Genomic DNA, 15,729 nt, shown 5'->3' with positions numbered 1-15,729 from the left:
TCTCTATCATCAATGGCTATTCCCGGCTTTCCAATGCACCTAGGTGTGTAATTAAAGGTCCTAGAGCAAATTTGAAGACGTCGGCGGATTTCCAAAAACATATCAGATGTCTTAGTATATCCATGGAGATCCAAGGATGTCCATGGGGATCTGTTGATATCCATGGATTTCCAGATGATTTCCGAGGATCTCCAAAGATGCACGGTGGATATCCATGGATTTCCACACCAAATGGATGTATGGTGTACAAAATTCCATTTGCGATTTCCCCCTCGTGGATGGGTATCATGGTACATTCGAAACTGAGTATGTAGCTATGTAGGATAAATGGATAAATGAAATGGTAGATGAGTAAATGAAATGACAAATGAGTAAATATGAGGTAAATGAGTAAATCAAATGGTAAATGAGTAAATGAAATGGTAAATGAGTAAATGAAATGGTAAATGAGTAAATAAGTAAATTAAATAGTAAATTAGTAAATGTTTGGTAAATGTGGTAAATAGTAAATTGGTGTACACTAAAATACTAGGTGGTCTACCCCTCGATATTGCTACTATAAATTTAGCTGTTTTTAATTAATCTCACTTGCTCAATACTATTTGTCGGATTGTTTGGGGGAGTGGGGGGGGGCGGGGCTAAACTCTTCTCTTCGGACACCTTCTTTAATAAATTAATATTGCAATTAGTAAAATAAATTAGTATTGAAATGAATTTGTTTACAGGTTATATTCATCACCGAATACATGTCGTCTGGATCACTGAAACAGTTCCTAAAGCGTACAAAGCGCAACGTAAAGCGACTCCCCCTTCAAGCATGGCGACGATGGTGTAAGCAGATCCTCTCCGCTTTAAGGTAATAATAACTAACGAGCCAAGCTCTCTATCTTTTACATATTTTTGCGGAATTTATATGTCCTAATATTTTAGTTTGTAAGTTTAATTATAGGTGTAGGTTTTGTAAGTTGACGATATATCTATATATTTACTCGATAATTTTATTATTCTATTGTATTTGTATTGTATTTGTTAACTCTGTGTTCACAGTACCAACCTAAAGGTAAGTGAGCACTAAAGTTTTAATTTACGGAACTTCATAACTATGCTTTACAACAGTGCAGATTGTGAAGTTTAATGTTTTGTTAAGTTCATGTCTGTGTAAATGTACAAGTAAGTAGTACATAGAATTATTGAACAAATGCGAAACATTAAAGTTCCATGTTTGTGGCAGAACATTCCAGCGAGAACGGACTACGGACTACATCAGTACTTTGATCTGCAGTGTGTTTTCTTTCCAGTTACTTGCATTCCTGTTCCCCGCCAATCATCCACGGCAATCTCACCTGTGATACCATATTTATACAGCACAATGGCCTCGTCAAAATTGGATCAGGTAATCACCTCGTCTGACAATCAATCAATGATGAAATTCATGATATTAATCGCTTTTATTGGCTCTCTTTTGATAGTTTGCTGATGATGAGGATTTTTTGGTAAACAACTGTTACGCATCGCTCAGATTTTTGCCTTTCCCCAGTTGTTGCATGGCGATTTACTATTTGAATTCGTCATCAGCTGACTACCGTTATGCATATTCTGTGCGGAAATGTGGAATTTCTGAACAATGCAATAAGGTACAAAATGGACATAATTCCGTTAATCTCTTCTCGCTCATTTATGAATGTACAACGCCTTCCAAGCTTTCGGGAGCTAGTTAGTCAATTTTGGACCGTCACACCTCAGAAAAAAATTTTAGTAAAGAAAACTAGAGTTCTGGAAGCGTGGAGAGGTTACTGTTTGGGTTTCAGTTTTACATTCATTCGGAATGCACGAGGAAAGATACTCTGTAAAACGGTTTTTTGCTTGCTTGGATCTTAATCGTTTTTGAAGCTTAACATAATGCGTCCATTGCTGACCCACTCATCATAATATGGTGTGGGGTGTTCATCTTTCAATTAAAAACTACATTGCATCTAATTGGCGTTAAAAGCGATTCGATAGTTGTTTTACCATCAATTGCTAATCATTAGCTTGTAAAAGGCAGCTCCAAATTCATTACTAATTGTTATTATCATTTTCTTTAGTTGCACCTGATTCGATAAACCATCATGTCAAAACATGCCCAGAGAATATTAAAAATATGCATTTCTTTGCTCCAGAATATGGTGGTAAGTTTTTTTCCTACTAAAAATTTGCATTTGTTAATCAATACGAAGTTCTGCAATCTTTCTCTCTTAATCTTTATGCAATCTGGAACAAGCAATTAATTTAGACTCATTTGTACTCAATATATTTATTATCATGTTTAAATACAACATAAATAAGAGACCGTCACATTTATAGACCATTAAAACTTTAATTTATGTTAGCTGTTTAGGAGAAAAATGAATGCTTTTTGCACCAAATTTGTCAAGCGGCAAAATAAATCATTGAATGCCAGTAACAAACCACTCATTCTCATCAAATGAAAAAGTTCACAATTTAAAAACTGTACACGTCACCAACATGTTCAGACATTCAAATTAGGTGCTGTAAAATCATTTGTTTTCCCAGTACGTTCATACTTTGTTCAAATGGAAAGGTTTTTATTCCATGCCACAAGGCTGTGTTATCTGGATTTATATAAGTTTCCGGTTTGGGGTTGTTGCAATATTTTTTATTGTAAACAATATTTTAATTACAAAAAGCTATGTGAATGAAAAAATGTCTGTCACCTCATGAAAATGCGTCTAAAATACAAGGGAGAACGTTCAAGATAATTTCTTTAAACTTGACGCATAAAATGTATGGCTACTTTTCCGATAAAACCAAACAAAATATTTTCAAGATGGGCGGCACTGTCGCTTAGACCGGAAGTCGATACTTGGTATGATGGTTTTTTATTTAGTTTTCCCATTATGCATTTTAATCAAATATATATTTTTGACTGGAAATAAATGAGTTCATACTGTTCGATTGGAAAACCTTCGCGCATTGATATTTTTTCATAAATATTTAAGTTCCATCTTTTGTTTTTGTGTATCTGAACCGATGTTCGAATGTTAGAAAATACGTCAACACTATACAGTGGCGTTCGTCCAATTACAAAAACAATGTAAACATTTCTTTTATGCTTTTCACAGTCACATTTTGTTAGTATAAAAAATAAATAAGTGGTTTTGACGTCTGTCTCCCAACATTCGCTTGTCAGTAATAATTCGGTTCAATTAATAAATAATAGTCTAGCTTTTGTTGACTCTTTTGTTTATGCATAAATGTGTGCTTATTTTAATGTTGCAGATTAATGTGTCAAGCATTCAGCAACGAGTTCCAGTTTGTTGCAAAGAATGGAAATTTGTTTGGAACAGCAGGGAAGAGCTTTACAGCACCTTTTTAAAACTAAAATAAAATAGTATGTTAACTTAGTTAAACGAACCGTTAATTGTTTCAGTTATGTGTAGTTAAAGACGCAATGGATAATAGCTTGAACTGCCTTGTTATTTGGTATTGTTAATTTACTACAGTAATGTTTAAATTTGGTCACAAATATTAAAATGTGTATGAACTAAATTAAAACCTGTACAGGATGCTGAAAGTCGTAATCTGCAAAAATTGCCATAAAATAAACAAAAGAGTGTCATGGCAAAAGTTGAACTATTATTATTTATTAAGTGGTCCAAATTATTTTTGACAAGCTTGGGAGACAAAGCCCACCATTTATTTTTTTTTTGAAGGTGGTATAAAAACGTAAATAAATCATAATCTGTAAGAGATAGGTGTAGTGTAATAAAAAATATGCATCCTATTAAAAAAATTAAGTGTGTTGTTTTTGTAATTGACAAACGTCACTGAATAGCTAGCGTTGCTCCTCAACCCATTTTCTAATATTCGAACCGTACACAAAAGATGACACTTAATTATGGAAAAATATCGAGTTCAAGCAATTATTTCCAGTAAAAAAACTGAAATTTTTATTTTCCTCAACAACTATCCAATGTGTTTTATTAACATTTTTAGAATTAAATGCAGAATACGAAAAGTGAATAAAATTCAAAATAACATAGTATCGGCTTTTGATCGAAACTTACAAAAGTGTTAAATATGTTTGTTTCATCGGAAAATTAGTCATATTTTTATGTGTAAAGTTTAATAAAATTATCTTTAGTTGCCACAAAACGTCTAACTGGCGCTCTCTTATACTATCCAAAAAAAAGTTCTAACTTGTCTTCAATGCCCACTATTTAAAAAATATTTGGAATATACAGGGTAGTTTAATTCCTAACATACAAAAATGTAGTGTAAATTTGCCTCATTTCATTTTAGTCATGTGTCAGTTTGGCATCATTGCGGTGAGCAACAAGGATAGCGTTATCGAAGAATGACGCAAATTAGTAAGAGAGCCATTTAGTCCATAAGATCCCATACTGCATCTGGAGGTGCGAACGTAGTACAGTAACAGATTTAAAAATCACTTAATTAACTATTACAAACACTTTGTGTTCTATCCATAATTTTACTGTAACCTGAAGCTATTTATTACCGTGAAATATTATTGAAGTGGATTCGTTAAAAAGTAATACCAAATTTAAGAAGTTAAATTTGAAATTATATCCCAAATTTCTTATACATTCCAAAAGAGCAAATGAAATCTCCATTCAAATTATCGAGGAGAGGGTCATTCCCATCGTATGGGAGGGTGGATAGGCTCCACGCGTAGTTTCTAGAATCAGACCCCAGCCAGTGCCTCAATATTCGCAAACTCATGCCAGTTCAAGATCGCCCCGGGTGAGTTGCTAACACTGGAGCAAGCACTGACCTGGCATCTTTAGAGAGGAAAACTCAGCCCCCCCCCCCTCCTCCGGCGATTAGGTTACATTAGGAGACTGTCATTTAAAAAATGATTCTGATTTTATTGTTAATTTGATTTTATTTATAGTCCCCAGATGCAGCTTTAAGACAGCATTACTTACAGTGACTCTATAGAGACAGTGTGGTCATCACAGAGTTGTATATAGTAAATAGAGGAGCAGTGCATAGAACCTGTGCGTGGAAAAATAACTCCAACTACAGTGGCCACATACTTATGTAGTTGACACGAATCAGCTGATTTGCTTTGCTCGCAGCTATGTTGTACTGGTTAGTGAGCACACTCGCCTACTGCCTGCGCAAGATTCAATTGGGGTCAATTATCCACAACAACACTGTTTCTCTATTTACTATATACAACTTTGTGGTGGTTAGACAGTGGTCTTATTTTCTATTGGTAGTTGGGGAAATCCGCCATGTTTTGGTCAAATACACAGGATTGGTTGAAAATAAGCTTCAAACCAAGGTGATGAATTTGTTTTGTTGGTCACAATGGTGACAGCATTATTGTAACCATATACTAATTTGGTTAAACCAATCAGCTCGATGATATGTTGGAAAAAACATGGCCGATATGGAGCATTATGGCCATACTATCTTTTTGTACAGTTACTGTAGCATTATTTAACTCCCTATATTGACAGATTATCGCAATAGATTGCCCACATTATGGCAGCGGGATAGCTTTGTTTATTGTTCTCAGATTTTTAACACTAAAATTTGCAATATTTTTAAATTTTATTGCTTATTTCAAAATTTGCGTACTTTTGTCTTCCTAATAAGCAACTATTCCGTCTTCTATCGATTTAGGAACATTACTTTCGCTGGTTCCTTTCACTAAGCTTATAAGTTTTAAATGTTTAAAGCAAGGTTTACAGTTTCTACTTGTGTTTTTTAAAGCCCCAAAATCCCAAAATTTTTCGCCATATTTAAATGCAACTTTTTATTGTTGGAATTTTTGAAATTTGGAATGAAAACAATCATTTTTCCTTCGTTTGCGTGCACGTCATCCGTTTATTACATCTGAATTAGGTATGTTTACATAGTATCTGCAATTGATAGAACAGAATAAATATGTAGTTGGCAGGATTGAATAATTTGTAAGTGGCTATAATTTTTTGGGTGTAAAATTAGTTGCTGTTTACATTCATTAATATTTAGCGAGTGTGGTTTAGGATTCATGGGAGGAGTTTCTGAGATACAAGGTGAATACGAAAAGTTTGTATGGTAGAAAAAGGGCAAAAACTGCCTATTTTAGATATTTGTATGTAGTGGCGTAGTAAAAAAAATTTTTGAACCCCCGTTTCTGAAATTTGACCCAAAGTTGGTATTTTTTAAATGCAACCTATACTTTTTCATACGGTTATATTTTAATATTATATCATATATTTCAAAATTTTGAAATGACAGGCTTCTACCGTCAACGAGTTTTATTGTTTGGTCTTTGTTACCATAGATAAATAAAATCTCCATGAATCCATGGCCTACTATTTAAACATTTGGGTGAAATCTCAGAAAGAGTCTTCTAAAATTCCATTCTAAATTAAGTTCAAACAATTTCAATAAGCGTTACTGCCCAGTGGGTGCTTGCTGGTTTTTACTAAAACTGTTTTTTTTGTAATTATTGCTGATTAATGAGGGATGTGTACATGTGTTGCTGTAATCACTGTGTTATTATTTTGATGATGGTCACTGTAGGCCAAAATATGTCAACATGGGTTGACGTTTCATTTTCAAATGCTCCTGAACTAAATTAATAATGTTATCACATTTTTATCATTTTCCGTTGTTGTATGTTATTGATATTCTATATCCTGTTCTGTTGGTACATGTCAATATCGTACTGAGGAAATTCTGCACGCTACATTATCACTTTTCCATCAATTATGTTTGGTTGTACGCCATATAATGGTAAGTGGGTATGGCAAATGCCTCTAAATATTTTTAGTTGCTTTCTTGGTATAATGTTTTTTTGTAGTTTTTCTTTGGAAATATCCATAGAATAGAATTTTTGCATTAGACCGGAAACAAAAGATATGATTGTGTAAAGTATTTTGTTACTAAGGCATTCAGATTATGATTTGACTTTGCGACCATATTTTCTAATTAATGATCACTTTTTGGTGTTAGTAAATGCTTTTAATTGTGGTTGCACCAGAACATCATATTGATTAATCTAGTTCGATACAAATTTGTTGCCATTTATCACTAATTATTTCAAATTTTAGCATCGGCATCATTAACTCCCGCACTGGATATATATTCTTTTGGTATGTGTGCGTTGGAAATGGCTGCTTTGGAAATACAAGGTAACGGAGATTCCGGTAATATTGTTACGGAAGAGAATATTTCGAAGACAATTGACTCGCTGGAAGACGAACAACAGAAAGATTTCATTAAGCGATGCCTCCATTCGGAACCCCAAGAGAGGCCGACCGCCAGAGAGCTACTCTTTCATCCCTTATTATTCGAAGTTCATAGTCTTAAATTACTCGCCGCGCACTGTTTAGCTAAGAATACTGGTAATTGTGCGTAGCACTAATTTTTTAAGCCTGAGATTACTCACCATTTTTCTCTTCGCAGCAAACATATCGGAAACAATTACAGATGAGCTCATGCAAAGGATATACAGTCCGGATGTTATAGTAGCCGTTATAAATCATTTGGACAAACCGGCAACGCAAATAAAAATGTCGGACGTACAGGGTGCTGAAAAACTAGAAAAATTTGTAGAGGATGTTAAGTAAGCTTGTTAACAATAATAAAGCACCTTTTTAAAACTCTCTGTGTAGAAATGGCATTTATCCGTTAACGGCCTTCGGTGCCAAACAACCTCCTCCGGCCAGATCGAGGGCCATTTCACCCGAAATGGCAGAGTCTGTCAAGTCGGTCACACCCGAACCTCTCGACACGGAAACACGAAAAATTGTAAATATGTTATGTGATGTAAAGTCTATCGAAGACAGCTGTGAATTAGCAGTACGTCCTTATACCTCAGTTGTCCGATAGTAATTTCGTGTTTTTATAGATGACAATTTTACTGCGAATGGATGACAAAATGAATCGACAGTTGACGTGTATTATTTCAGAAGCTGAAACGCCCACCCCCACTGCGCTAGCCCAAGAACTGGTGCATTACGGTTTTATAAACGAGGTAAATATTTTAAGCGCGAAACACTTTTTTGTTCATATTTGGTTTCTTGGCCATATTTTATTTACTAGCGCTGGGCGAACAAATCAGCTTATGGATGATAGTCCATTATTAATCGATAATTTGGTATTAATTTTTTCAGACAATGAGTCATCTGATTATAGTTATTTTTGTAATAAAGTTACCCAATAAATAGTCGGGATTCAAGTTTTTAAATAATCAATTATTAAGACATACTGGCTGATCGTTTATTTGATTGCCATTTAAATGATTAATTGATGGTTTGGTGTACAGACGTATTTGTTTTATTGATGATTCGATGAAGTGTATTATGTTTTAGTAAAGTCCACCTTTCTAATTTAAATGTGTCCATAGATTTTTAAGATTGTTTTGTTAGTAACAAGTGGACACTTATTAATTGATTTTGGGGTTTCACGATGTTGAAATCCACCTACATCTTCAAAGCTTTAAAACCTTTGCCAATTTTCGTTTCCTCTAAATAAATTCTTCAAGTACATGAACTGTAAAAGGATACAACTTTGGCACAAATCAGACAGGAGCCTATTGTGTCTGGTGAGTAAACAGCAAATGGTCAACAAGGCGCTTGTATTCTTGGAAAAAGAGTTAGTAATGCTCGCAAAATTCATTTGACATTTGACCTGGCCTTATGGGAATATTTTTTTCACGTGACATCCAAAGTGCAGCCATGCGAGTATGAAGTTCTGCCTACCGACTAGGAGGAAATACTAAAAACACCATATGCCCAAAATATTTACTTATCATTTTTCTCAATATACATAACACCCTGTATCTATCTAGATGGTGGTCTAATCACAAACTATTAAATGCCGGTTTACGCATATTTAAGATTTGACAAATCATTGAGTAGGTTTACATGGTGACCTAATGCAGGAGTTATAACTCTTAATTTTAGTAAAACCAGCGAGGTTTTATAAATCCTATTTGCTATAAATAAATAAAATTACTTTCTATTCCTTATTTACCAAATTGGTTAAAAATGTGTTCTAATAAATGAGGGCGATGCATGAGAAGTAGAACAAATATTTTAGATCTAGATAAACAAACGCAGAAGTTTATAACCTCAAATTCAACCGCGTGAAGTTGACAGCAGTAAAGTGAACTTTAGTTAAAATATGGTTACTATAGATTTCTTAATATGCTAATTTCAAACGGGTTATGACGCCAGCCGAATTTATAATTTATAAATAGGAGTCTGCTAGGGGCCCAAGACCACTTATTCTCATGAAGTGTTTATAATTTGTGTGTTACCACTATATTTCTTTTCTTACTTTTGTTACTCACTGAACAGACCACGTAACATAAGCCTTCTCGCTCTACAACTACATAAGTACTTTCACATACTACTGATAGTGGTTGGTGTTTAGTGGTCCACACCTAAATTTCTTCATAGAGGGAAATTGTAGATTCTTATAGAATGATAAATTCGGTTTCCAATAGAGGGCGCTGTGGTTTTTCAGGCGCTACGCTATATCTGAAGAAATAATGAAATGAACCACAGGGCATAGTCTCCCTCAAGCGTGATCCTTGCATAGTTACTTAGGACCATGGTAAGTGTAAGAACATATAAGGTAGGACGATGGTTTTACAAATCCAGCTTTTTAAATGTTCAAGTTATAGGCAACACATTATACAATGGCTGCTCTAAATGTGCATTTTATTAATTACACTGACACCTTTAGACCATTTTTACCACTCGTACGGCAGTAATAGAGAATTGCATTGGGGTAAAAATGCCCCCCCCCCCCACTTTTTTGACCGAAATACACACTTTGAAGCACCAGGAATCTGAATCACACAAAATCTCGATGATGTCGGTCCGTCTGTACTCTCATTTCCAGCTAAACGGCTGAACCGATTGGAACCAAATTTGGTACATATTATATTCTTAGACAGAATCGCGCATGCGCAGTTGTGCGGGGTGGTATCTGTGCCTGTCGCAGCAAATTTTTTATGCTGGTATGGAAAAAAATTACTCCCAGTCAGACCTATAATAGCTAGAAAGTAGAAAGAGACCCAATAAGTCCAATAAGCTAATGAGTGTCAGAGAGACATTTATCAAAGACAGCAGATTGACAGCAATTAAATGATACTATACTGCATGCATTATAAGAAGGTGGTCGATGGCGCTATGTTTTAAGATAAGCACACACAGGAACAATATAAAATGGCATCAAATTATTCTACAGTAGAAATATCTAGCATTCCGAACAGAAATAATTCAAATGATTTCACGCTTGGATTTTTGACATTAACAGCTAATGACAGTTTAGTTAGTATCAGAAACTACCAAACTACCAACTCAGAAAATTCATCACTCATCGTATTTTTGAGCGTGATACTGACTCATGTTTTAACCAATGACAGTGAAGGTCAAAGCTTCCCTATGCTTTCTACCGCCACTTACACCTCGACGGTGCTATCAGACAGCAACTCGCGCGAGAAATCGTACTAGAATATTCCCGCCTTTAGGTAGCGCTCATTGAGCGCTTCATCTGGTGACCACGCCCAGTGATAATTTGACAGTTTAGTTGGCAACGGAAACTGGTAGCTTAATAATGTGTATTTTGGTAGTTTAGCATCTGACGCAGTGTAAAATTAAGGCCCTGTTATACATATTGTGAGTTTAACCTTCAGTTTAGTTTAGCTGACACATTTCAGAAACACGATTGGTCAACTTGTGAAATATTAGCCAATCAAATCCTTTAACCCACAATTTAACTATAAACTGAAGTTTAAACTGACATTGTACAACAGGGCCTAAGATGTCTAGAAACTACTGATTAAATTAATCCCTAAGATAACCTTGCCAGGTCGTTGACTCTGAGGTCACATGCCATAGAGGTCATTCACCTTGTTGTAGAGGTTGCTCACTTCAAAATTGTAACACTGTTCGATCACTATATTGTATTTATCGTATTGATGTTAAGATAAGGATTTCAAACCTTTCTCAACTTCCGTGATGTTTTAAGAACTGAAAGAGATAGAGTGATGCAGTTTGCACTTCTTAAGTTACTTTATAAAGCTGCTTAGATTGACGGTGTCAATTTTGACGTATGACATGCGCGAACGTAGCGCAAAATGCAAATAAAAAGTTTTGCTTTATTATTTTTGATTATTATTATTATTTTTTATTATTATTATTATAATATTATTTAAATCGAATGTATAATATTGTTTTGCACCAATGCATTCCTTATTTTTTTTCTAATTAGAAAAATGCATAGTGAAGTGAAGCGACCTTTATCACAAGGCGTCTACAACAAAGTGAACAATATTTCTACGTCTTGGTGAATGACACAAGGTGAACGACTTCTACGGCAGGGTGAATGAGTCTACAGTAAATGATCTCTATAACTAGGTGAATAACATCTACGACACGTGACCTTGGAGTGAACTACCATGGCAGTCTTTGCAAGACAGAATTATGTTGTTTTCTTACGAAGATCACGATTGCGCGTATTTGATTCCAATTGGTTCAATCGTTTCGCCGAAAATAAAAATTTTTTTACTTGCGCGTGCGCGATTCTCCTCAAACGCTTTTCAGCTCTTCCTTTTAGGCCTAATAATATCTGTACTAAATTTGGTTTAAATCAGTTTAGCCGTTTAGCCAGACATGAGAGTAAAGACAGACAAATATACCGACAGACTCATTGAGATATTGTTTGATTCGGATTTCTGGTGCTTTAAAGCATGTATATCCGTAAAAAGAGTTGGGGGTCATTTTTTACTCCAATGTAATACCTTCCTAACTAACGGCCGAGGAATTTATTGTGGGGAAATGTAGTCTTCTATCTGTATCGTCTTGCGTTTTCGTAAGAAAACTCACCTAGAGGAAATATGGTACACTGAGTGGAAATTGCTTGTCTGTCTTGCATACATTGCCTCGACTAGACACTGGATTTATTTTGTGCTTAGACCAAAAGTAACAGTACATCTTGGGGAGGGTAGAAGAACAGCTGGTGTCTATCTTTACATCCTGTATGGATGAATAGGTTATTGCACTGACTTCATAATAGTCCAAGAGCCCAGTAGGAAAGTATACCTTGAACGCCCGGACGATTCTAATAATTTTCATAGGATTCGCCATAAAAAGTTGCATTAGAATCGACAACGGTGCCGGCGAAAATCCTGCCGAAAGCAGTTAAAAAAAATTAAATTCGCCCCTTACTTTTGGAAAATCTACTTTATTGTCCCGGACGTTCAAGAAGAGTACTAAAGGTTGCATATGGATGAGTTTTATCGGAAAAAGTCACGGTGCCGGGGCGCAACTTGCCGCAACCCTTGGCACCGCCACTACAAATGGGGTGGTAAATCGTACTAAACTACCTTTTTCTCCCGGACTAAAATGACCTATATGAAATATGTAGCTTGCGATTATACGAATATAAAAAACCAACGGTGCCGACTCTCAGGATGCCGGAAGTCCTCGGCACCGTCGATGGAATCCGGGCGCGTGCGCGAGCCTATTGGCACTGCGCCAATAAAAGAGGCGGTAAATTGTAATAATCCAGCTTGTTTTTCCGGACCAAAAAGTCCTTAATGAAAAATGTAGCTTAAGAGTAGACAAATTATAAGAAATCCGGGGGCGCGCAAGAGCCTTCTTTTCGTATCTGATCACTTTTGTGACTGCGAGAAAAACGTTAATTTTCTCAAACTTTTGACGAGACAGATCTGAATCATTACAAACAGACTTATGCCGTTATTTCGATCACTTAGAGAATCATTCTTTTATAGGCTGAACCACTTTTTTGTTAAAAAAAAAACAAAAAAAGAACCGGCAAAATCGTTTTTAATTCTTAAACATTAATTTTTTGAAAAGTAAAACACTTGACTTGTGTGTTTATGCCTAAAAGCAACCCAAAAAAGGTAGAAATGATCGAAGTTGACTCGCAATGATTCTTGTGTCACAAATGCTTTTTTGAAATCATTTTATTGTAATTCAATCAGAATCAGAATCGACGCTCAAAGAAGTAGAATCGCCCTCGAACCAAAAGGGTTCTAAAATATCTTTCATTTCCCAGCCTCATTTCGTTTTCTGCCGCATTTTTCCATATAGCAGTAACAAAAATCGTTCGGAGAATCTTTTGTTTTAATGATTTGAAACAAGGCGGAATCGTACACGAATCAAATCCTCTGATTTTCTTGACGAGTTTCTCAGACTCTTTTCTCGTCGAGAAAATTTTGTGGAATATATTTGATCTCGCGGTATCCACGGTGTTACATTTTTTCACCGAATACATAGGTAAGTGACGTGAATTCTTGCAATTTTTCAATTTTCGCACTGTCAATAAGCTCGCGCACGCTCGGATTTGGTCGACGGTGCCCAGGACTTCCGGCATCCTGAGAGTCTGCACCGTTGGTCTTTTATATTCGTATAATCGCAAGCTACATATTTCATATAGGTCATTTTGGTCCGGGAGAAAAAGGTAGTTTAGTACGATTTACTACCCCATTTGTAGTCGCGGTGCCAAGGGTTGCGGCAAGTTGCGCCCCGGCAACGTGATTTTTTTCGATAAAACTCATCCATATGCACCCTTCAGTACTCTTCCTGAACGTCCGGGATAATAAAGTACATTTTCCAAAAATAAGGGGCGAATTTAATTTTTTTTTAACTGCTTTCGGCAGGATTTTCGCCGGCACCGTTGTCGATTCTAATGCAACTTTTTATGGCGAATCGTATGAAAATTATTAGAATCGTCCGGGCGTTGAAGGTATACTTTCCTACTGGGCTCTTGGACTATAAGCCAACAGAGAATTGCAGAAACTGTTGGAATTTTGCCTATAACTATAATAAGTATAGTCCATCTGGGTTATTTACGTTCCACAAGCTTGTGCGCTAATTGTAGAAAATAGATCCATTAGTTTCAAAATCGTCTAGTAGGAGGGATTCACATTCACTTTCAGCACAACCTTGCTGTGGTCACATTGGAAAACGTCCGAATAGCAATTTGTTGTTACTCGTAATAATAATAGTCTTTATTTGGTTTCCATTAAATCATAAATACTTGTAAAAACAAATTTATGAACAGGATGACTGAGGAACATCTTGAGATCGTTTTGCGAATTTCTTCCACCAATTTGGGGCCAAATTTCGACGCTATAATTAATGAGTCAAAATTTCATTTGTCACACTAACCCAGGACATTGAAACAATACTTCTTGTCACGCTGATTTAAATTTAAATGCTGTAATTATAACTCTCGCCAGGAAAGATTGCCGGTCACAGCACACCTTGTGTCGATGTACAATCAAAGTTTTTCTTAAGATGCGAGCGACTTCCGGAATAGGATTGTGCCAATGTTAAACGAAAAGTCTTTTTGTTCAACATTGACATGATACTATCCCAGAAGTCGCTCACATCTTTAGAAAAACATTGATTGTAGACCGGAATCAAGTGTTCTGTGACCGGCAATCTTTCCTGGCGAGAGGTTTAAATAGTTTTGTATGGTTGTCCATCCTTTTGTCTGCCTAATGGTCTGTGTTCGCTATAACTCTTAGTTGAGATCCCCACATACCTTTTATAACTTAATTTTTACCTGTTATAGTTATAGGACTTGGAGTGATTAGGGAACTTGAAAAAGTGTGTCAAAATCATTATTCATGCATCAAGATCTTTGGGAAAAAGATCAAAAGCATTACCTCAATGCCCAAGACATGAATTCGATATGGATCAAAGCTGTAAGGTTAAAATAAATGGTCGTTACAAAAGTGATGGTAATACTAAGGAACCTTCGATATTCTGTTGTTTTATTTCTCCATCCCTGCACTAACCTGTGCTAAGAATTTTGGTAAATATTCCACAAGTCGGAAAAACACGCAAAAACCTAGGTGGATACGTTATTTCCATCCGAATATGTGTTATGGGTATGTTACAGAAGAAGTTCAAATTTTGGGGCCTTTGAAGAAACGGAGATCTTCTGAGTATTTCACTTGTTTGGTCTACCATCCAATTTTTTTGACATTTAGTTGACATTAGTGGCACAAATAATAATAAACTAAGTCAAAGCTGTAAGGAAGTGGCTTGAGCATGCATTTTGTGCCCGCCTGCCTCAAGGAGTTATTGGGTCTGTGTGGCGGCTTGCGCAGAGTTGCCACATCCGTTTTGGCCAGCAACTCGTAGCTAATGAGTATGATATCGCTTGACACGTTATTATGGATCAACATCCAATTGTTTCTTTTCGAATCGGTCCAGCCCTATTTCCTATTTTTTTACGCAAAGAAGAATGACAGAGGATTATTCAGTCCGCTTTATGTATGTAATTGCGATTCGTTATTAACAAACACCTCAAAAAAAGAATGGAGAAAGAAATTTAATTTTTAGCGCATTTTCCAACGAAATTGGGTGCGCAATATCGACTTTCTTATTTTTTAATACATTTTCTTGAAATTTTAACCACAAATACTTCTAGTAAAAGCAAGCATATAGCATATACTAAAAATCAGTGGTGCGCATGCGCAGACTGCGCAGTGCAACATTTTTATTTATGGAGATATTTCTTTTGAAATTTTAACCAAAGATGTTTTTAGTATAGACAAACGTATCGCATATTGTGATAATGGCATTATCAAATGTCTTGTTTGTCGAGATATCTGCTTGAAATTTTAATCACAGATGGTTCTCTTAAAGGCAAACATATCGCATATTGCAAAATAAGATGCGCGAATGCGTAGATGGCGCAATGGCAACTTTC

General features: G+C 35.7%; 1 protein-coding gene across 1 annotated transcript in view; it reads left to right on the top strand.

Annotated features, from left to right (window-relative positions):
• Positions 1-8,203, top strand: part of LOC116175508 (nuclear receptor-binding protein homolog) — a 9,264-nt gene extending 1,061 nt beyond the window's left edge. Inside the window, exons 3-9 of the mRNA XM_031493667.1 lie at positions 726-856; positions 1,299-1,393; positions 2,085-2,168; positions 7,074-7,367; positions 7,429-7,588; positions 7,638-7,824; positions 7,874-8,203. Of these exons, the coding sequence (XP_031349527.1) occupies positions 726-856; positions 1,299-1,393; positions 2,085-2,168; positions 7,074-7,367; positions 7,429-7,588; positions 7,638-7,824; positions 7,874-8,188 (1,266 nt within the window). The 3' untranslated portion in view covers positions 8,189-8,203. The remainder of the gene's footprint in view (positions 1-725; positions 857-1,298; positions 1,394-2,084; positions 2,169-7,073; positions 7,368-7,428; positions 7,589-7,637; positions 7,825-7,873) is intronic.
• The last annotated feature ends 7,526 nt before the right edge of the window (positions 8,204-15,729 follow it).

The sequence above is a fragment of the Photinus pyralis genome, unplaced genomic scaffold, assembly GCF_008802855.1.
Source record: "Photinus pyralis isolate 1611_PpyrPB1 unplaced genomic scaffold, Ppyr1.3 Ppyr1.4_LG7, whole genome shotgun sequence".
Lineage (NCBI taxonomy): Eukaryota > Metazoa > Arthropoda > Insecta > Coleoptera > Lampyridae > Photinus > Photinus pyralis.
Note: the sequence above shows the minus strand (reverse complement) of the source record. Positions and strands in the feature narration are given on the sequence as shown.